Source organism: Helicoverpa zea, chromosome 20, assembly GCF_022581195.2.
Source record: "Helicoverpa zea isolate HzStark_Cry1AcR chromosome 20, ilHelZeax1.1, whole genome shotgun sequence".
Lineage (NCBI taxonomy): Eukaryota > Metazoa > Arthropoda > Insecta > Lepidoptera > Noctuidae > Helicoverpa > Helicoverpa zea.
In genome coordinates, this window is record NC_061471.1 from 8,448,029 (window position 1) to 8,471,274 (window position 23,246).

The 23,246-nt window shown below is 37.3% G+C and overlaps 3 protein-coding genes across 5 annotated transcripts in view; 2 read left to right on the forward strand and 1 right to left on the reverse strand.

Moving 5' to 3' along the window:
• The window catches only part of LOC124640447 (bifunctional glutamate/proline--tRNA ligase), a 46,298-nt gene extending 32,779 nt beyond the window's left edge, over nucleotides 1-13,519 (forward strand). For all 3 annotated transcript variants that reach the window (XM_047178222.1, XM_047178224.1, XM_047178223.1), the window contains 14 exons: nucleotides 2,743-2,910; nucleotides 5,479-5,571; nucleotides 5,788-5,901; nucleotides 6,686-6,847; nucleotides 7,263-7,380; nucleotides 7,660-7,808; nucleotides 9,501-9,701; nucleotides 10,054-10,171; nucleotides 10,559-10,698; nucleotides 11,047-11,173; nucleotides 11,550-11,791; nucleotides 12,329-12,489; nucleotides 12,857-13,000; nucleotides 13,295-13,519. In XM_047178222.1, coding sequence (XP_047034178.1) covers nucleotides 2,743-2,910; nucleotides 5,479-5,571; nucleotides 5,788-5,901; nucleotides 6,686-6,847; nucleotides 7,263-7,380; nucleotides 7,660-7,808; nucleotides 9,501-9,701; nucleotides 10,054-10,171; nucleotides 10,559-10,698; nucleotides 11,047-11,173; nucleotides 11,550-11,791; nucleotides 12,329-12,489; nucleotides 12,857-13,000; nucleotides 13,295-13,460 — 2,103 coding nt within the window. In that variant the 3' untranslated portion in view covers nucleotides 13,461-13,519. The remainder of the gene's footprint in view (nucleotides 1-2,742; nucleotides 2,911-5,478; nucleotides 5,572-5,787; nucleotides 5,902-6,685; nucleotides 6,848-7,262; nucleotides 7,381-7,659; nucleotides 7,809-9,500; nucleotides 9,702-10,053; nucleotides 10,172-10,558; nucleotides 10,699-11,046; nucleotides 11,174-11,549; nucleotides 11,792-12,328; nucleotides 12,490-12,856; nucleotides 13,001-13,294) is intronic.
• LOC124640448 lies at nucleotides 13,486-14,516 on the reverse strand. The gene has a single exon (XM_047178225.1). The coding sequence runs from the start codon at nucleotides 14,430-14,432 to the stop codon at nucleotides 13,767-13,769; it is 666 nt and encodes a 221-aa protein (XP_047034181.1). The 5' UTR covers nucleotides 14,433-14,516; the 3' UTR covers nucleotides 13,486-13,766.
• A 3,688-nt stretch (nucleotides 14,517-18,204) lies between these two features.
• LOC124640206 lies at nucleotides 18,205-23,134 on the forward strand. The gene is made up of 7 exons (XM_047177873.1): nucleotides 18,205-18,448; nucleotides 19,943-19,966; nucleotides 20,391-20,605; nucleotides 21,234-21,360; nucleotides 21,720-21,899; nucleotides 22,327-22,508; nucleotides 22,945-23,134. Exons 1-7 carry the CDS (start codon nucleotides 18,394-18,396, stop codon nucleotides 23,056-23,058), a joined length of 897 nt encoding a protein of 298 aa, XP_047033829.1. The 5' UTR covers nucleotides 18,205-18,393; the 3' UTR covers nucleotides 23,059-23,134.
• Nucleotides 23,135-23,246: the final 112 nt, after the last annotated feature.

Consider the following 23,246-nt stretch of genomic DNA (forward strand, 5'->3'; position numbering starts at 1 on the left):
TTAATATCTATAAAACTTTATTATCTTTAGTTAGGTATATTAACTACTAGAATCTGAGAAAAGTTGGCACTAGAAACAATACCTTTTAAGTATTTAATTTACAACGGCCTGTTAGCCATTGTTATCGTAGGTATGTGTTTCATAAATCCGTCAGGACGTTAGAAATTTTAATATTGACATATATTATTGGTAGGTAATTCACCCGAGCGGCGTGCCCGAGTTTTATAACACGTTTTATTCTCAAAACTTAACCTTGAAAAATAAGTTCCTTCCTAAAGTAAATAATCTGTCGGAAAACAGTCTAATGCGATAAATGCTATCCTAGTTAAGTTTTAAAAGTAGGTACACTAAAAAGAAACCTGATGCAAACTGTCTGCGTATCAAAGTAACTCATTTCGACGTAGGTACCTCTATTTTTTTCACTACACACACTGTACTTGTACTGAGTACCAGGTCACAGTGCGATTGCGGGGATTAGTAGGAAGTAATGATACTGCCAACTACTTAATCAAAATTATGTACTTGGTGAACACAAAAATTATCAATTCCCAAGTAGCGTCATTAAATCGCGGAGAATCTTAACACCGCGATTCAGGATTTGCATAAAAATGCACAACGCCATCTATGTTAACATAATGTAACTAAAACACTTAAACTAACATAAAATATTGTACACACACGAACTATGTTATTTCTAAATGATACACACACTAATAAATTCAATTAAGTAGTACAAAGAACAAATTGTTAATGGTATTATTTAAAACAAAATAAGAAGAATGAGAGTGAATTTGTCTGATTTGTTTGTTTACTTATTTGAGAGTTTAAGCGCTGTCACTCGTGCGTAGACAGATATAGCTACTCTACTCTTGACGCGTTCTTTCTCGTTCACTCGCGAGTTTTGATTGGCTGGAACCCGCTCCGTGAGCCGGCTTACCGCTCGCCCTTATGCCGCGAACATCGCGCGGCGCGGCGTGGATGACGTCACGCAAGCGTAGTTTTGTATGGAGGAGGAAGCCGCGGCTTGTTTAGTAGGAGCAAAATGTTTCAAGTAATTTATAGACAATTTTTTTTGCGGTGGTAGGCGTTTTGTTATACCTACATATTTAAATTGTGTGGTTTAAATGATTATATTAATTATACCTATATCTATATTATAACTTATACCTATGCTTCTTTCTTGAAATTCGAAAGGGAAGCCGATGGGAATCGGCTTATAAGGACGCCTCGCCACTGCTATATTATATCCCACCCAAAACAAAAATGTGAAAGGCTGCCAAGTTCGATAATATGGGAATGCTTCGCCTATAAAAGAAGTGAGATCTGAATAAGTACCAAGTTCCATACACATACCTCAGTTAAAAATAGTTAGTTTTTAATGACGTTACTTGGCAAGTTTTCACACACCTTGTTATAAACCTACTAAACGCTATAATTTTCTATTAAAACTTGCCAAGTGACATCATTAAAAAGTAACTATTTTTAACTGAGGTATGTGTATGGAACTTGGTACTTATTCAGATCTCACTTCTTTTATAGGCGAAGCATTCCCATATTATCGAACTTGGCAGCCTTTCACATTTTTGTTTTGGGTGGGATTCCATTTATTTTTGTAAGGTTGTTTATTTTATTTTTTTCTTATGATTAAGTTAGTTAAGGAAATATCTCATTTATACAATCTTTCAGATTTTTGAATATGCCCTATGCTTCTTACAAAGAAATGAACTAGATTAACTAAATGGACTAGATTTACCAACTGACTGACACGACATGTTATCATATATTATGTTCGTGGATCAAAGTTACACATTCGTTATTTTCGAAAGTGACTCACACTTGGCCGTTTTCAGATTTTTACTTTACTTTGACTAAATACAAGCCTTTGTAACGAATTTCAGATCGGTACGACCATTCGAAGATATATTATATAAATATAGATAAATTTAGTTCGTTTTAGTTCCTTAGGTGTATAAATTTACACCTTCATTATTTTGAAACTGACTCACACTTGGCCATTTTCAGATTTTTTCCTTTACCTTGACATAAAGACCTACCTCCATGCCAAATTTCAAGTCAATACGACCATTGGAAGTGGTCTAGGTTTTTGATGAGTGAGTCAGTCAGTCATTCAGTGAGTGTATAGTAAAAATAGCGATTTTCTGACGTCAATATCTCAAGACCTACAATAGGTATATTAATGAAATTTTGTATTTTAGATAAGTGAGGAGGTCTCAACAGATTCTAGAAATTTGATATGCGTAAATAAAATAGATTTTGAGTTATAGGGGGGACGAATTTGGCCCGAAATGGTTCGTGTAATATAACCCACGGCCGGTGTGTCGCTTTTTTTTGCTCGAACTTGGCGGACACACTGCCGTGTGTCTAGATGATTTTAGATTATAAAACACATCACCTGTATAACACATGGAATGCTAATAAAAAATTTCATATCGAGTAAAAGTATTACAGCACCACAAACTTACTAACTTAATACCAAATTATTGTATTTTTTTTATCTATAATTGAATTTAATAAACTATTTATTTTTAACACGCTTACATTAGCTTCACTTGTAACTAACTATGTATGTAAGAAAATCTTGGAATCTTAATTTGACCTACTTCCTAGTCTTCGATTAGGATGAAATTTTGCACACGCTCTGAGTTCTAATGACAATACATGACTAGCGTGTTTTTTTAGTTTTTAAAACTATAAATTTTTTACCTTCAAAATCGTCTACAGGACTGGAAGCCAGGCGCGTTAGCTCCAACACCGGTGCCTGCGCAACAACAATCGCAGACGGACGACAACAAGCAGATCGCTGTCTTGTTGACGCAGATCGCAGCGCAGGGGGACAAAGTACGCAGAATTAAAGCAGAAAAGGCAGAGAAGAGTGTTGTTGATGTTGAGGTGAGTTGTTGTTGAATAGTAGAAATAGAAGTATGTTATAAGATATAAAGTGTGGCTCCAATGTAAAGTACATAATTTTAGCTAATACATATAAACTGACTGACTAGAATGAATGTATTGTCTTATTATAATACTAGCTTCTGCCCGCGACTTCGTACGCGGATCCTGTCCCTTATGCCAGCGACTACGGGGTCAGCAAAATCAAAGATCTGAATAGTCTGATATTGAATTTTAAGGGCCCGTTGTCTTGAAAACAACGGAATACGCATAACCATTAGAAACGTTCCATATATTTAATTTTTGTACTTTAACGGCAAAAGCACAGCAGACTAAACAAAACGCTGAGAACTGAACCGCAATAGACGTGACCATAGGGATAAAAGTAGTGATTCTAATTAGTCCGCGTAAAAAAAACATTAAATAGATGACAAAGTCGTGGTGGTTTAGTGGGTAGAGAACCAATCTCTCAAGTATGAGCGTGCGTCTTTGATTCCAGGTCTGGCAAGTGCCTGCCAATGCAACTTTTCTAAGTTCGTATGTACTTTCTACGAATATTTTGGATACCAATGACCGTTATTTGGAGGGGATGTTAAACTGTAGGTTCCGGCTGTCATTGAACATTCTTGGCAGTCGTTATGGGTAGAAGCCAGTAAGTCTTACCAAGGGGTGTTGGGTTGAGCGGGTAACCGGTTTGTGGACGTCAAATAGGCAGTCGCTCCTTGTAAATACTGGTACTCAGTTGCATCGTGACTGGAAGTCGACCCTAACATAATTGGGACAAAGGCTCTTGAGATAATAACGACAATAATAATGAGATATAGGCACTGCAGGACATCTGAGGCTGATGACGGGGAGTAGCGACCCCGCGGGGCTATATATACTGAGTTCTCCAGGGAGAGTATACTGTCCCCCATCTCCGGCCGGTCGGAGTGAACTATGACGGGGGTAGGTCTCACGCCTCTGGCTTGGCTTGGCCGTCCAGAGTGGAGTCGCTAGAGCAGGATTAGTAGCCCTGCTCGGAGGGTAGGTGCCTCATGGTAAGCACAGGGAGCGCGTAATCTGCGTTTAAAGTCCGCCGAGGTGTCCTCACCCTTCAGCCGCTCATGTCCCTGTTGCCCTCTTGTTGCTATTCAGTGACTGGTTCCCGGGGGCCCAGTAAGTGAGGTGGCGAGTCTCCACCTGCCATTTTTACATGTACCTAATACATTGTCATCCACTAATATCCCATCACAATAGCCCAAGTAGTTTTCCTCCATAGTTAGCAATAGTTTAGCACAGTACCGGGGATTGTCTTTTTTTTAACGACGTCCACCGGGGATTGTCCTTGGGTTCATTTTTATAGTGTTTAAAGGGATAATCGTCGGTTTTGTCATTTGTGTCACCATTTCATTAAAGTTGTCTCAAAAGGGCTTCAGCGTGTTGGCTTCGGCCCCACGTTTGCCTCCCAAAAATTCGGAACTTTGTAGTCCCGAGGTCTGGAAGAGACATACAAAATAATAATGAGATATAATAATGTTGTTGTATCTTCGTTATTATTTGTTTGTGAGAGAGAGAAAAAAAATACGTGTCCATTATTTTAGGGTTATCTTAAAGACGGACTAATTACTTTTTTTGATTCACCATACCTATTTCATAACATTAATTTCTATACATTTCAAGTGTAGTATTGCTCTTGAAGTTCCACATCAGGTGTTCCAGATCTTCGATGTTTATATGTACGTCAATAGAGAGTGCTTATCAGATTGAACCACTTTTGCTAAAACGTCATATCTTCATATGCTATAGTCTAGCTGGGCTCCTGGAGTTCCACATCAGGTGTTTTAGAGAGTGCTTATCAGATTGAACAACTTTTGCTAAAACGTCATACCTCTATATGCTATAGTCTAGCTGGGCCCCTGGAGTTACACATCAGGTGTTTTAGATCTTCAATTTATATAAGTCAATAGAAAGTGCTTATCAAATTGAACAACTTTTGCTAAAACGTCATACCTGTATATGGTACAGAGAAGCTGGGCTCTTGGGGTTCCACATCAGGTGTTCCAGATCTTAAAATTTATTATCTCAACTGAAAATGCTCATCACATGAAACAATTTTTGCCATGGCACCATTTTTGTATCTCTTATAGTTTTGTTGGTCTGTTGGTGTTCTGCATCAGGTCTTCAAGTTTCGAAGATAAATTATAGCCTATATGTTGACCAGGCTTAATACTGATACAACAAAGAAAAAATCATTGAAATCCGTCCAGTAGTTCCGAAGATTAGCGTGTACAAACAAACAGACATACAGACATACAGACATACAGACAGAATTTTTTTTTTGGATTTGTGCTCCATCACTGTTTCTAAACCCCACTCAATTATTATTTTTTTAATATATTCAATGTACAGACACAGTTTTTTTACAGATTTATTATATGTATAGATGTGTTAGCTTTTTAAGCCGAGCATTATTGGAAAAGGCTAAAGTAACAGAACTTGCAACCAATGTCATAGAATACTGTATTTTTTATAAATTTATCGAGTCAGGGTTCTTAATAATTACATTATATTAATTATAATATTTTTCAGGTGAAAAATCTACTGAATCTCAAAGCTCAGTACAAAGCTATTACTGGTACTGACTGGACACCCAGCGCAGCCCCTGTTAAAGTAGAAACAAAGGTATTCATACAGTTTATTTATATCATTCCCGAGTCATAATGTAACAAAATTATATGTTTTTTGTAAATTCACATTTATATGTGATCAGAAAAAAAAAACTATTTGAAATCACAATGTTAAACATCAACAGAACATTCCTCAAAATTACACTAAGAAGTTGTATTTTGTATAACTGCACAGACCACCTCCTTGTTTTTAAGTCTCTCTTTGTCATAGGAGTCAAAACCCGCAGCAATGAACGGAGCCAGCGCTAAGGCGACGGAGCTCGGCGCTCAGATCACCAAGCAGGGGGAATTGGTCAGAGAACTCAAAGGAAAGAAGGCTGACAAGGTATGTTATTTCACATTATAGGTACCTATTAGTCATTTCATTTATTACATACGAACGATGTGGATAAACATGTATGTGGTTAGGTAATCAAGTGCTTATGAACTTTTAGAGAAAAAAAAAACTTTCCCAAAACTATTCCATGTAGGTATCATATTGGACAGTAGATTTTTTATTTACATATGTTTTAGTAATATGAATAAAAACAGTTTTTTATAAGTATAATTTTTTATCTCGTTATATGTGATAAAATCCTGTCCTACCTCAAGCTACTTCATAAAGAAACTAATAAAACTAGAAAGGTCTTCGTAACATACTTTTGCTAAAGTTAATAATAATGGCGTCCACGGCCGATTTCGGCCACGGCGGCTGTTCTCATGTAAGGAGATCAGCCAGCTGCGCAGGACATATTATAGTGCACGAGCATTTGCGCAGACACAGGTGCACTCCCTACTCCTTCACTCTCATAGCCCGACGGGACGGCAATCCGACACGACCGGAGAGAGATCAGGCGCAGGACCGACATTTACGTGCTCTCCGATGCACGGGTGTATCAATCCCCAACTTCCAGACTACGGGCTGCTTTGTGAAAGTTTAAGAAAACCCACTAAGCGATTTCGGCCCGACCCGGGAATCGAACCCAAGACCTCGAGCACAGCAGCCGCGCTTGCGACCACTAGACCAACGAGGTGCTAAAGTTAATGTATTTAATAAATCAAAAGCGCATAATCACTAAAATTAAGTTCAAATTTCCACTCTTTCTTACCCAACATTTCTCCATCTCCAGGCCACAGTAGACGCAGAGGTAAAGAAGCTTCTAGAACTGAAAGCAGCCTACCAAGCGGAGACAGGCACAGCGTTCGCGCCGCCGGTACAGCCGCGCGATCCCAAACCTAAAGAGAAGAAGGACAAACCTAAAGAGGCGAAGAAAGAGGTTAAGAAAGAACAGGTAGGTTAATGTCATGTGTGTAGGAGGTTTATAAAACTAATGAATAAATTAAAATTGGTATTACTGACTACTGATATCCCGAGAAAGGCTACTCTTTGTTCAGAGTACCCTCGCAATCCGGGGAACAGCTAGTTTGAATATAAAATCGTGAAGTAGTAGTAATAAAATAGTCTTATAGATATGTACAATACACCCGCTAACTGACTAGGTATATGTACCTATAATCTTTCGACCATATACTAAAATACAAGACTTTTCAAAACGATTATAAAATTCTGCCTTTGAAATATATACGCAGTTGAATTAAAAACCGCCTTTTTTGTAATATATAAGTACCTTCAAAGTTTGTTCACAAACTTAAACTCAGAAAATAATAAAACTACTGTTATGCCTATACCTATCCTTTTCTGTTTAGTCCCCGAAGCCAGCTAAGGAGGAATCGTCATCAGGCGTGAAGAAGGTGACCCGCCTGGGACTGGAGGCGAGCAAGGACACCGACCTGCCCGAGTGGTACTCACAAGTTATTACTAAATGTAAGTATTGTATGTTATCTTATGTTTCGTTTTACAAAGGCGGGTGAGTTATACTTGTATGTAAATGTAGTACTGAAATCTGATCAAAACTTACTAACCTCTAACGCACCACCTTATTTGAAGCGAACTGTACTAGGTATATAAAAATGCCGTCAGCATAGTACGTAGTTTTTAAAAAATAACTAATGTTTATAATTTTTGTTTTCATCGCATTTCTTATTGACATACAATGCGATTTCTCTCTTACTTATATTTTTTTTTTCATATTTTTACTTACAGCGGAGATGATAGACTACTACGACATATCAGGATGCTATATCCTACGTCCGTGGTCGTACAGCATCTGGGACTGCATCCGCAACTTCCTCAGCGCCGAGTTCAGAAAACTGGGCGTTAAAGACGGATACTTCCCCATATTTGTGTCTAAGGTATGTTTGTAAGGTTAGAGGAAGACCTAGAAGTCGAGCCTTAAGAAGCTTAAAGAAGAAATTTTGAAAGTATAGAAATCGTCATTGTTTCGTCAAGAATTACGTAAAAGTATAATTCGGAATCTGGCCTGGCCAAATCGCGGCCTGGTATCAAAATCAAAATCAAAAGTCATTTATTCAAAGTAGGCTGAAAATCAGCACTTTTTGAACGTCAAATCTACAAAAGACAGCCCCCAAAACGCCCGCCCTTCACCACTTCCTATGTGTTTTTGCTGGGAAGAAGAAGTGGTGGAACAAACTCCCCAGCAACACAATTCTGTCTGTATGGTTTGAAGAACGGTATACAAAAAAAAAAAAAATAAAAATACCACTCAAAATTATACACATAAAGAAGATGGATCAAAATTGCCCCACGTCCTATAACAATGTGACGTATCTCAAAAAAAAGATAAAAATGTGTAAAAAAATATGCCATACTCTCTAACTTATTTTTTTTACACCTTCATACGAAAAAACTGCTTTAAAAATTGTTCAGGCGCTGTTATGAAAACATCGTTAATAAGATTATTTATGGAATATTTTGTTTCATTATTTTTTTGTTTGATAGGGTATACCTCACAGGTGGTTCCATAATCATCAGGTCAGGATCTGATGATGGAAACCCTGAGAAATCCAGGGCAACTTTTGAAAGTTGTAGGCATGTGCAGGATAAAAACTTAACAATGATGATAAGTCTGATAACACTATGCAACAGTGAAGGTCTGGAGCAGACCTGATGATGGAGACGAAAGAAGGTCGAGGGAACTCGACAACTGAATATGGAAACGACCTCGTGTTTGGGCTTATATTATTTGTATTGAATAGACCTTTGCAATAGTGAAGGTTTGGAGCTGACCTGACGATGGAGACCAGAGAAAGTCGAGGGAACTCGACAACTGAATATGTAAACTACCTCGTATTTAGTCTTATATTAATCGTATTGATGAGAACTTTCCACTAATGCAGATAGTGACAACTATGCTTGTAACAAAAAGGCAAAAATAAATCATCATTGTTAAGTTTTTATCCTGCACATGCCTACAACTTTCAAAAGTTGCCCTGAATTTCTCAGGGTTTCCGTCATCAGATCCTGACCTGATGATTATGGGACCACCTGTGAGGTATACCCTATCAAACAAAAAAATAATTTAAAAAAATGGTCCATAAATAATCTTACGAACGATGTTTTCATAACAGCGCCTGAACAATTTTTAAAGCAATTTTTTCGTATGAAGGTGTAAAAAAAATAAGTTAGAGCGTATGCCATATTTTTTTTTACATTTTTGTCTTTTTTTTAAGATACGTCCTATTGTTATAGGACGTGGAGCAATTTTGTATGGATTGTGATCTGTCTTCTTTGTTAAAAAAAAAACACAAACAAGTAAACATGTAATCATGTTAGCTAGTACACACCTTTCTCATACCTATTACTCAAGCAGCTACAAAAGAAATAAAATAAAAAAAATAATATATATATATATATATATATATATGTATAGTGATAACATAGCTATTTGACTGCCTCTGTGGATTTTAATAAAAATACCTGGCAGCCCGGAGCCTGGCAGTTGGTGATGGGTCGTTTATTCATCGGATAGCACACATTTGCTGTCCCTTTTTGTATTTTGATTTATATATTTTCTTGTTCTCCAGGCGGCCCTAGAACGCGAAAAGGACCACATAGCGGACTTCGCCCCTGAAGTAGCGTGGGTGACACACTCGGGCTCGTCGGAGCTGGCCGAACACATCGCCATCCGCCCCACCTCCGAGACAGTCATGTACCCCGCCTACGCTAAGTGGATCCAGAGCCACCGCGACCTGCCCTACAAGCTCAACCAGTGGAATAACGTTGTTGTAAGTATATCATATACAGGAATATAGGAAAGCAAGAAAACTGCCAAATAACATGGTGAAAGCTATATGTATTACAATCTACGATAAGCTGTGCTAACGTACCTCGTACGTATGCCGATAGTCATAGTTGCTGTCGCGGTTGTATTACAAAACCGACCAAATAAATCCGCTAATGTGAAACCGCAGTCATATGTAAACCAAACGTTAAGAAAATCACATTCACCGAAGTTAATTTATAATTGAATTTTTACCACCTATTAAACAACCTTTAAAAATATTAATTCTATTGAGTCTCAATAGTTTCAAAACTTTAATATTGAATTTACCTAATAGTTGAATGTATTTGCCACAGAGATGGGAGTTCAAGCAGCCGCAGCCGTTCCTGCGCACTCGCGAGTTCCTCTGGCAGGAGGGACACACCGCCTTCCGACTGCAGGAGGAGGCCGCCGAAGAAGTTCTGCAGATATTAGGTAAATAATACTATCTTTAGTTGTATTATAAGTGTCAAAGTACCTAACTCTGTCTGACTGTCCGTCGTTCTATTGAACCGTTTAAAAATGGTATACTCAGATAGCTTAGAATCTAAAAAAAAGTACCTACGTCCTTTCTTTAGTATTTTTTATTCGGGTGCTGGAAGTTTCCTCGGAGCTTGAATCGAACCGAAACCGAATCGCTAGTTCGGCAATACCTGATAGGAAGTAATCTATATTAGTTTCACCCACGTTCTGAGAACACTATTTCACACTCAGTTCTTTTTGCGATTTTATGCTGTTTATATTTTAAAGTTTTTTTACGATACGATTAAATGAATGAAAGTCGACGAAACCAATATATTTATTAATATTTTGTATCCTCAGACCTGTACGCTCGGGTATACGAAGATCTGCTCGCTATCCCGGTAATCCGAGGCCGCAAGACTGAGAAGGAGAAGTTCGCGGGCGGCGACTACACCACCACTGTCGAGGCCTACATACCGGCCAGCGGGAGGGCTATACAGGTAGGATTTATATATACTTATGTAGCTTTGTTTACAGGTGTAGAACAGTAATTTAAGTACCATCCTGTCAGGTACAAGTGTACGGGTCCGATAACAGGTCTGACAAGTTATAATTATCAACTTCCTGAGAAATCTTTGACACCAGTGTCTGAGGTTAAATCCGCTTGAGCTGATTTTGTGGTTAAAACTCACGCTGTTGGTAATTTCTAATAGATATTAATTTTTAACCTAAATTACCACCAAAGAAAATAATTTTGATAATTTTTAGTTCTCCAACTCAAAATTATCATACTTTCTGTAAAAATATGACGAGACATAAGATTTTAAATTTCGCTTATGTTTGACCAGGGTGCCACCAGCCACCACTTGGGCCAGAACTTCTCGAAGATGTTCGAGATCGTGTACGACGACCCCGACACGCAGGAGAAGGCGTATGTCTACCAGAACTCCTGGGGTATCACTACTAGGACTATTGGTATGTAGCGCCACAGTTTTATTTTTTGTGTTATTTTATAGTAGCTACGTACAATTAAATCTGCCTTGGTTCATGCATGGGGTGATTCAAGCGCTATATTTAATGTATAAAATATTTCTAAAGATTTCAATATTCTATTATTTTTATTCAGCTAAAATGGTAGTTGTTTTTTTAATGAGTTTTATTTATTTATTATAAAGTAAACGGTTCATCCTGACCAAATTTTCCTCACTGATATTACAATCGAAAATTAAATATTAAGAATGTAAAATGATTTTAAAGAAAAAAAAGTGTATATTCTATATAATAAATATTATTAATATCCTAATACTCATATTACTCAAATAATTAAATACATATAACCCTTATTTCCCAGGTGTAATGGTCCTAGTCCACGGTGACGACAAAGGCCTGGTCCTTCCTCCAAGAGTAGCAGAGATCCAAGCCATAGTGGTTCCCTGCGGCATCACCGCCTCAAGTTCCACGGAAGAGAGGAACAAGCTCATGGACTCTTGCAAGGAGCTGGTTAAAGACCTGGTGGCAGCTGGTCTGAGGGCTGAAGGAGATTATAGGGATAACTACTCTCCGGGGTGGAAGTTTAACCATTGGGAACTTAAGGTTTGTTGAAATGAACTAAAGTCCTGTACGAATATGTAACTGATTTTGATTTGAATTTGAGTCAGAAGAGTAAGGTCCAGTTCGCCCACGATAAACGTCCGTTGTTATTAAAGTAGCTGTGTAAGATAATCGTTACTTGTAAACAGTTATTTTAAGAAAACTCATAGCTATGGTGTTGATGAACTTGGGACTAAAATACAATAAATCAGTGCTATATTTTATAATTGTAACACATTATGTTAAAATATTTTTCCATCTTCAATAAACATACCATGCCAAAACGGTTGAAAAAATGTATAATCACAGATGTCTTATTCTAACTAATATTGTGTTTTAAAAGATAAACGATAATTTGTTCAAAACATGGGGATATGTTTACAATACAGAGGTATTGTTAAACATGAGGTGTTGAAAATACGTACGTAAAAGTAGAGCCATACGTCCAATTTTAATTCCAATCCTTGCCAAACTTGCGGAAAAAAATAATGTTATCATAAATATCTTACTATAACTAATATTACACATCTCTTCTCACAGGGAGTACCAATCCGCGTAGAACTAGGTCCCAAAGACATGTCCCGTGGCGAGGTGGTGGCGGTGCGGCGCCTCACGGGCGACAAGACCACGCTCAAGCGTGCTGATGCGGGCAAACTACTGCTTGAGATGCTCGAGAAAACTCACCATGAGATGTTGGCTAGGTAAGTGTTATAAGTGAGTTGAGGTCAGATAAACAGTCGCTCTATGCAAGGTTAAAGCAGATAAATTCTATGACTTTGACTCAGCAATGTGGAGCAGAAATATTTTTAAATAACATTTAAATAGCATTTCTCCACTGAGAGATATAAATGGGCAGATGCAAAATGTTCAATAATGAAATTATGTTGGTTGTTTTAAAAAGTATATCTGCTCTTTGGAGTAGTATCGATCTAAGATATAGACAGCTGTGAGTGCTTTTTATGTTCCATCGTTTTGTAACAGTGGATCAGAAAAAATAAATATTTATAATAGGTAGTCTTTTGTCAACTATTCTGTCTCCCTTTATAACTAAAACAAAAATTATTTCAGGGCGACCAAAGAGCGTGACGGTAGACTGTCAATGGTGGATAAGTGGGAAGACTTCACAGATGCTTTGGAGCGCAAGCACATCCTACTGGCACCGTTCTGCGGAGAAATCCCTTGCGAAGATAACATCAAGAATGACAGTGCTAGGTAAGTCATTCTTGTCATCCATTCAGAATTGTAAGAACTTTCAGAGTACCTACTTTGCATAATATACTTAGATAGCTTTTTGGTTTAGGTTCAAAAAACATTTTATATTTCAATTTCCTGTGAAGTACATGTCTGATAATTGGTGACTCATTTTTATTACAAAAAAACTATAACACACTGATAGCAATAGTGCCTACTACTAATACTACAAAACGTTGGTTAGAACATCCTAGTAAGGAAGTGTTATATTAAAAATAAAAATGTGATGTCATTGTAATTAATTCTTTTGTGCAGGACTGATGATGACCCAACAACTGAGGTGAAGGCCCCAGCAATGGGCGCCAAGTCCCTCTGTGTGCCATTCCAGCAGCCCCGCGCCCTCACTGCAAGCGACAAGTGCATCCACCCGGCTTGCACCAACAAACCCAAATCCATCACACTCTTCGGCAGGAGTTACTAATAAGTTTCAATTAAACAAGCGCAACTTTTATACAAAAATATATAATTTATTATTATCTATGTCTTTGTTTTATTTAAATTTCTCTTTTTTGATTGGTTGGGTTACATTAATATAATTTTCTTGTCAAAAAAATTAGGTCATTACCATTTATTGTCCAACTCATCAAATAATATGAAGATATGCATAGAAATACACAAGATACTGAGTAGAACAAGTAAGTCAGGATTAATAGCACACATGTTGCTGTTTAGGCTAGCAGAATAAACTTGTTTCCACGTGCTCTTAGTAAGGTGCTCAATTAAACTGTCATTGCTCAGCAATCACAGCTTTGGGCGCGGAAAATTTATGAAGGCTGTCTTCCAAGACTTGTATCCTCCTCTTTTTAGCATTCAATAACTGCACAAACTTTCCATAGAGGCTGGTCTCCAAAGAGGTTTTAATATCTACAAATTTTTCCAATTCAGTTTTGCATTTATGTAGGTCTGTCACGATCGCTTCATTCTTTCCATGTAGACGGTCGATCGTACTCCTCAGTTCTTTGTTCTCTTCCAATAAGAAGTCTAGTAGTACGTCTTTAGATTCTGGGCTTGGGTCTTGATGAATAGGAACAGAACCATGAACGAGAACCGCTAGACCATGCATAGAGTCTTGAAACCTCTTTTTCCAAGTAAAAGTAGCGGAATTGCTATCCTCATGATTAACAGAAAAATCGTATGTAAATTCACTTGGAATAGACCCCTTCAAACACTTCTTCACTCGTTTATTATATTGTTCTTCTGTTTCTTCAAAGCGTTCTCTATATTTTTTGGCAAATTCATTAGAAAATCTTCCCGACCAAGTCACATCGCCGTCAAATATCTTTATGTGGAACAAATCATTTTGGTTCTGCTTCCAAAGAACTTTTACATAAAGAGTTTTTCCTTTAATATCGAATTTTGTGATTGATGTAGTTTTGAATGCATTGTGATCCATTTTTTATTTAAAAAAATGGAACACAATTCCTGAAATTGTTTGCCGATTTTGTTTACAGTTTATTGACATTTGACAATAGCCCTTCTTGACAGATGACAAAAAAACAATTGTCACGACAAAATGTTGGTGTTACCACTTGAAGTTTTATTTCAGGCAGAATGCATTCAATAGAAGCTTTTGTGAGGAATGTTGTTACTATTATACAGATTTACAAATACTTAGGCGTGTTATGCCCTTTGAGGCAGGCGAAGGTGAAAGACCTTCTTAACGTATGCCAAAAAAGTTCTTAGCATATGTTATAATGTTAAGTCCTCATACACCAACATCTGTTCCTATATCATGATCGAAGTAACCCTCGGACTCGGACTTCGAAACCTAGTCCGAGGTAATCCACTTAACCGTCAAATCCGTAGCGGACCCCAATCGGGGTCTGAACATCAATGTCACCGTAAGCTCGGTTTAGACCCCAATTGGGGTCTGCGAATCAGTCATACACTTTCCTAATTATTTACGCTCATATTTATTTTCTTTCCAATCAAACCACATTTGTGAGTACTAAATAAAATAACTAAATAAATTTAAATTATTATTACGCATTCAAACCTTTCATATTTAGCATCCCGTTAGAAATATACCTTTTTAAAATCCAATCGTAATTACCGGGAATTCTGATCGAACTCGCCATGTTTGTTTACATTAGTTGTTTTTTTAAATTTGAAGACGCATAGACAAGATGGCGACGGTGATAGAAGTTTTGCATCGAATGATCCGATTCGTTAAAATAAAGAATCGATTTAATAATTTTATATTATTTGATATTATAATATTACTAAATTGCACTTTTGTATACTTACCATAATCTGAAAATAAATTAGGAAAAGTAAAATGACTTAATTTATTTTGAAAAAAATGCTAGAAAATCAGTGGTAGAAAATACGTTGTAGCCGGAATAAAAAAAATCTTCGGTTTTTAGGGTTTCTGAAGACGGCAAATGAAGACTTATTCTTCGGGTGTTTTATGTGCAGGATTCCTGTAGATCTGCCAAACTTAATGGCGATTCGTTACTTCCAACTTTTTAACTGAGCGGCAAAGCTATTTGACGAGAGCCGTAGTTAGGTGTAGTTATCGCAAAATTTTATGACGATTTTATTGTTTGAAGGGGCAAATAGTTCGCTGTTCATCGAAAGCTGGTCCAAGATGGAAAGATGGCCGCCGCCGACTTATTTTTAATCGACTTCCCAAAAAGCGGAGGTTCTCAATTCGACCGTTTTTTTTTTGTATGTTTGTTACGCGATTACTCAGCCATTTATTTATCGATTTTGATGATTCTTTTTTTGTTTGATAGCGTGTACTTCCGAGGTGGTCCCATTATCATTAGGTCAGGATCTGATGATGGAACCTTGAGAAATCGAGGGCGACTTTCGAAAGTTGCAGAAATACATAGGTTGAAATCTTATCACTCAGGTGTTTGCCTGGTAGCACTATTCAACAGTGAAGGCTTTGAGTTGACCTGATGATGGAGACCAGTGAAGGTCGAGGGAACTCGACAACTGAATATTTAAACTTTCTCGTGTTTGTGCTTATATTATTCGTATTTACGAGGCCTCTGCAACAGTGAAGGAGATGGAGACGAGAGAAGTACGGTTGTCGAGTTCCCTCGACCTTCTCTGGTCTCCATCATCAGGTCAGCTCCAAACCTTTACTGTCTCATAGTGTTATCAGATATACATCTGAGTGTCAAGTTATAACCTTATCTATGCTTACAATTTTCGAGAGCTGCCCTCGATTTCTCAAGGTTTCCATCATCAGATCCTGGACCTAATAACAAATATGGGGAATATACCCTTTCGACCAAAAACAAACATCCAAATTGAGAACCACCTCCTTTTTGGGATTCGGTTAAAAATATTTGGTGACTTTAAAATCAATCAATTATTATGTCTCTAACCGACCACGGGACTACAGAGTCCCGGATTTTTGGAAGGCGAACGTGGGGCCGAAGCCAACACGCTGAAGCCCTTTTGAGACAACTTTAATGAAATGGTGATACAAAACCGACGATTATCCCTGTATACACTATAGAAATATACCCAAGGACAATGCCCGGTTCTGTGCTAAACTATTGCTAACTATGGATGAAAACTACTTGGGCTATTGTGATGGGATGCTAGTGGACTAGGAATGGGGAAACTACGGGAACTATGGCACCTGCCGATAACAATGTAATAAATACACGTAAAAATGGCAGGTGGAGACTCGCCAACTCACTTACTGGGCCCCCGGGAATCAGTCCCTAAATCGCAACAAGAGGGCAACAGGTACATGAGCGGCTGAAGGGTGAGGATACCTCGGCGGACTTTAAACGCAGATCACGCGCTCCCTGTGGGTCCAGCATCACCGGCCCACTCGCCACTTACCACGAGGCACCTACCCTCCGAGCGGGCTGCTAACCCTACTCTAGCGACTCCACTCTGACCGGCCGGTGAAGGCAAGCCAAGAGGCGGGAGACCTCTCCCCCGTCATGCTTCACTCCGGCAAGCCGGAGATGGGGGACAGTATACTCTCCCTGGAGCACTCGGATATATAGCCCCGCGGGGTCGCTACTCCCCGTCATCCGCCTCAGATGCCCTGCGGGGCAAATCAATCAATTATTATTATTGTTTCTCATCATCAAATAAGTACATACCTTTGGTAGTTACAAATTGCATTATATTTCAGAACACCCGCATACCCTCCGCCGAAACAAAAATGTTAGAATTGTTGAGAAATAATATAAGAATAAATTAAAATTCCGTAATAGGTAATAAAAATTCAATTAAAGTTAAAAATTATTACGAATGACGCAACACCAAAATAAATAATACATATAAAAATTTAATGCTAAAAACTTAAATATCTTTTTTCTTAACAACAAAAACAAATTGAACCTATAATTTAAAATTAATAAATAAAATTGAAATAAGTTGCTATTAAAAAATAGGTATATATAAAATTGGTATTCGATTATTTATAATAAATTTCCGATTTAGGTATCGAATGCACACCGCTGATTGAAAAAAGAAAATACTCCATTCCAAACTCTACTTGTCTGTGACTTGACTGATCTTGTAAATTGTTCATTTTTATTGTGTATTTTATGTGCTGATTTTTTAGTTATTGAACATAAATAAGTGCACGAAATGTATTGCAACGGATTGAAAATGTTATAAATATGACGTTTGTGTTGTGTTTGAGAAAGTGATGCGATTACTTATTGGTAAGTTTTCACCAAATTTGAAATGCCTAACTTTTCGATAGACTTAAAAACACCGTAATTATTATCTTTTTCTGAATTAACTGACCCCATTTGACCTTTGCACGTTGTTGTCAAATAAGTGAGCTCTAAAGTTATAGTTAAAATACTTCTGATCAGGCATTACGGACTTAGAATTCATGTGTTGAAAGTTAGTACAAATTTTTGACTTCCATGTCGCGATTCAAAATATCCCGCCGAATCAACGGTAAAGTCATATGTCAAAATCTTGTCGAGCAGAGGGGTTAAGTACTTACTTAATTTCTGGAAGGATAATATTTACTACCATTAAATGTGCAAAATTAACTTCAGACAGTCAATTGCTATTACGGCTGTTTCAATACTAATGAAACTTTTATTGTTTCAAGATTGTTATCTATGAATATATAAATGATTTATGCCTGTTATACCGAGGTTCCCGAGAATTTTTAAAGTGTACTAGTTTTTTCCTCACTAGTAATGATGCATGATGCATTTCTTCAGCTTCTTGTGATTTTATTGTATGTTGAACTTCGGCTAGTGACTGACTCACTAGAGTATATTGTTGTTTCCGATATTTATCGCGAAAGGAGTCATGATGTGACGATAACAGTGAAATATTAGGTAGTACCTTCGTATCGGAGTATATAAAAGGTGTTGTTTACGCAAAAGCCCTATCAGTTCCCAGCCATGATTAAAACAGTTGCCCTATTGTGCCTGGTCGCGACGGCGTCCGCTTTGGGCGGTGAGTTAATTATATAGTTAAAACAGTATGTACCTACTTTTAGTTCATTAAAAAATATTTTTGGTATTCAGATAAACGTTTGGAAAAAAAATTACAGTTTCATATTAGCTAATGATAATGTTTGACCATGCTTAATGCTTGTTACATCTGGTTTAAATGCAACTTACCTATAATAATACCTAGATCATAAAATATATATTTTTTAACGAACAAGCTGTTTCCCGCCATTTCACTCTAATATTGTGGAAAGAACCTTCTTCCCATAGGTACACCCGGATAAAATAGGTATATTATCCCACGACACTCACAAATATTCGTCGTGGTTATTGGTAAAATTGGTTCAAAATTCATGCCTACTAGGATAAGTTCGTATAAATGACCTTCTCTAACAAAAATGTAGTCTAGAAATATAAGTTCGACTGAACTGATATATTACTGTACCTCTGCAGAATATAAACATGACTCATAAAAGATTACATAGGTACTATCTATCTCATCTCAAGAGGCGAGAGATTAGCAAGATAACTGTCGATATAAATATATAATCATCATTTCATAATACAGTTATATGAGTCTGATTGTAGTAATTGTAGCAGCGACCGGGGGCCGGATTCTCCTAAGTTAATAATGTGAAAATCGAATAGAAATATGATCGCAATAGCAGTTTTAACCACATCGGGCATTCTGCTACTAATAAAAGACCAATCGTATTCGATTGACATTTGATTGGTGTGCGATTGGTCTGCTATTTTGGTGATTTTGATCTATACGGTAGTTTGCTGTACAATCATTTTGCAATCGTAAATCATTTGCAGACAAAATGATTCATTATTGAATGACAGAAAAGGATAAAAACGTTTATTTCAAAGAAAAAATAGCGGAATGCCACATAAGCTTCAATCGTAATCGAGTCGGGATTGGATCTCAGTCGAATCGAGTCGAACGTGAATCGTATGTCGCTTAAGTAAAATTAGGAGAATCGGGCCCCGGATGAAAATTTGCCTTTTTCCTTTCTGAGGCTTTAAACTATTTGCGAAAAAAAACATTTAAATCAGTTCACTAGTTAATGTAGGTAGTTATGGTGCGAAAGATGGACAGGCAGACACAGTTACTTTCGTAAAACATATTTTTGTTTGTTTGGTGACCTAGGCTCCGAAACTAGTGATCTGATTTGAATAATTCTTCCACGTGTACTATATAAATTAAGTTTTCCTGCAAATCGGTACGTCAAACCGCTAGAAATATCATAGAAAAGTAGGCAATTTTATAAGGATAAAAATAGCATTAGATATTTTTATATCAATCTTGATAAGGTACCTACATATCTAAAATCAGTGCTATGTACTTCTAATGCTTTAATGATAATACGATGTTTTTCAATTAGAAATTAAGCGATTATCAAAAAAACAACGTCCTATCGATTAGTAGATCATATTTAGATTTTTATCTAGAAACAGATGTTAGATACTGATTAATGTTGTTTGTCTTTTTCAGGACCATGGAAGGGAAGCCTGAAGGGTAAGACTAGTTTAGAACTTATTAAAACATCGACTTTGGCAAAAAAATACTGGAATCTGGACTGCATCTTTGGATGTTTAACAATTTGGATGTGTACCCCTTGAAGATTTCCATGCAATCACCCGATATCAATGCTTTATTAATTTCGAAAAATTATCGACACTAACTTATTCCTATGACAAAAAACCATCGAGACGTTATTGTTTAGTATATTATATTTTTTACCTACATTGCCCCGGTTTCACCCGAGTTCCTGAGGAAACTAGCCTATGCGTTGACGGCCAAGTTTCATTAAAATCTTTTGAGCCGTTTGCACGTGAGGACGTAGGTAACAAACAGACACTAAACTCCGTTTTTATAATATCTGCGTGGTCTCAGTATTCTCGGGGTAAAGACTAACTATAAAACTACCTTCATATTCCAGTGCGATTCGACATAACCCTCTTCGGTATCGGGACTTCAGCGTTCATAGAGCTGCCACAGTCAGGAACCAAGGCTGTGGCAGCCGGATGGAAGCAGAAGGAGAGACCTAATGGCCCGGCCGGGTATGCTAACCTCGCCATGTGGTGTCCTAAGAACGATTATACCGTATGCGTGCTCATTGACGACACTGATTATATTGCGGGGCTGCAAGTTGCGGTACGTACCTATTGTTAGTGATTTAACTAGGTGTTTAGGTACTTAAATCTTTATCTAGGAACTTCTTTGCGGAAGGCCAATTAAACTCTTTGTGCTTTGTCATATCGCGGTAAAAAGATTCATCTGGATTCGAATGGAGTGGATTGTAATCTACCTATGTATGTGTTAAATTAGAGAAAGTACATATAGATAAAATTGGCCCGTACTATCAAATGAATTGAGGTAGGTTTCGATCCTGCCCTCTCGGGTAAAGATAGCATGTTGATTGATTGGTTAAGAATACACGTAGGTTAATGAGATCAATTATTTGAGATAATACAACAACAGAGTTATTTGTTTGGTTGTAGATAGGTACTTACTTACGTATTTATTGCACACGACCTTACCTAGAGTCTTGTGCACACGAATTCATTTGATTATGAACTTATACTTGTGTAATATTATTATGTACCTGACGCAAAGTCAAATAATATATTTAATAAAGGCCTAAATGAAATACATTATTTGACTTTAACTTACATAATAATATTATCATTCTTAAAAGTAATACGTCAGTTGCAACTCATGCAACACTAAAGTACGTAAGTATGAAAATACATAGTTTGTAATTGTTTAACTTATTTTACAGTTGAATACCGAGCAATTCTCCAACAATATATATGACTGGACAGCCCAGGGCTTCACTTATTGGACCACTGAACTTGATGGATCAGTTAAAAACTACTGGACGACTCAGCAATACTATGTTTCTACTGGTAAGACTAAGAACATTGTGATGGTATTCTATAGCTTTAAAATTTTATGGATGGGAACTGAGAAGAGATCAGGCAGACGATGAATTATATGGATGTAAAAAGATTTGACATCATGTTGCTCAAAAGAAATAAGTAGGAACCCATGATACATTTACATTCCATACAAAATCTCTAGATCACCTGCAAAGTACCTATCAAAAACTGTTTTTAAAGCGAATTTGCTGATTACCTTTTACTACGTCTTTTTTTCTAAAACAACAGACACAGTTAAAAAGCCAGTGTCATAAATTAAGCACAGATAAATAATCAAGAACTTAGTTCGTATCTAATTGAATACCTATATCGTTTTATGTCTGCAGAATTCCTTCAAACTGACGCAGCAGCGCGCATCGCCGCCCGCAACCCGAAGTTGCTGCTACAAGACGAAGCCATCTACGTGTCCGGTTTCAATGGCGAACCTTACAAGATCTCAACTAACGTGTCTGATATTACCGGACATGACTCTGACTTTAAAAAGATGGCTTGCATTCCTTGGATGGGTAAGAAAAAGTTACACGAAGATATAAAGCGCTCGGTAAAAAAATACGGCTTTTATTACAAGGCTCGGGAAGCTTGAACAAATGAACATCTTTGGCAATAGTAGGTAAAGGGTAGACAGAAACCAGAAAGACTGACAACTGGGTTGAGGAAGTCAGATAAGCAGTCGCCCCACGTAAGACACAGCTGCATCTGATTCAATCCCAATATAGTTGGGGAAAGGCTAGGCAGATGATGATGAATACTTTGTATTTTATATTTTTTTGAATCAGTGAAGTACCTACCTAGCTTCTAGCTTCATCGTCAGGTTAAAACTAGTTACAGCTTCGACGGGAGTGACTGAAAATACCCCTACAAGCCATTTTGCAAAAAAAAAAAATTCGTCAGATTTCAAATTCGGAAAGTAGGTAAATACATTATCACTTCCAGGTCAACACTACTACTACAAAATGGACGAGAACTTGGGCTGTGGACCAGGGTCCATGTTCCCCTGGTTTCCACTGGTTGACTCCGACCAGTTGATCGGCGTCGGTTTGTTGACGTTCGGCAAACACGCCGTTCCAGAAGGCAACAGGGACTGGTTCGAAACACCTAACAGAGCTGCTGTAGAGGTAATGAATTTGTTATACTTTTATATATTGGGAATCCAGTTACTTGCTACTCAGCTGAATCCAGTTAGACTAAGAACCGATCCCAGCATAGTTGGGAAAAGGCTCGGGAGATGATGATGATTTGTTGGGAAACCAGGGAGGCCTGTGTTCAGCAGTGGCTGCGCATTCAAACTCATTTTAGCACCTAAAAATATTGTATGTTCCTTAAAAACTCGTAACTACTTGTTTTGAAAGTTATTGATTATGTTCCTTGACCATGAAAATATGCAGTTTAGTGACTGTACACGACGATTCATCTTAAAACAACAACAAAAAAAATGGTTGATAGCATGATTGTAAACCATTTAATCATGTTGTTTTATGATTCGATAAGGTTCAGCTGCTTAAGCGACCTACATGAATAGATTTAATTTTCGCTGTATTTATTTCATTCCAGGCTATAGTTCCTCATGGACCTCCGTGCATGTACGACCAAGTTGATAAAACAGGAGTGGTCACGATGCATACATACTTCATCAAGCATCCTTATGCAGTCACATGTGTATTTTAATCAGATACAGATAATAAAGATTTAACTGCTGGTGTACGCAATCTGTAATTTTAATAAAACCTATGATATGTTATAATTATATTTTTATTCCTTTGAGTATACTGTTTAATGTGATGATCCTGTGTTGTAACTACTTCCCATACCTGGATCAAATATATAGGAATAGTGAAGGTATTGTTTCAAACATG

What these genes read in the sequence shown, in the direction of transcription:
- LOC124640448 (XM_047178225.1), bottom strand. Translation starts at nt 14,432, where the DNA reads ATGGATCACAATGCATTCAAAACTACATCAATCACAAAATTCGATATT.
- LOC124640206 (XM_047177873.1), top strand. Translation starts at nt 18,394, where the DNA reads ATGATTAAAACAGTTGCCCTATTGTGCCTGGTCGCGACGGCGTCCGCT. An exon ending in ATGGAAGGGAAGCCTGAAGG is followed by an intron (nt 19,967 to 20,390) that starts GTAAGACTAGTT and finishes TTCATATTCCAG; the next exon opens with TGCGATTCGACATAACCCTC. An exon ending in TTGCGGGGCTGCAAGTTGCG is followed by an intron (nt 20,606 to 21,233) that starts GTACGTACCTAT and finishes CTTATTTTACAG; the next exon opens with TTGAATACCGAGCAATTCTC.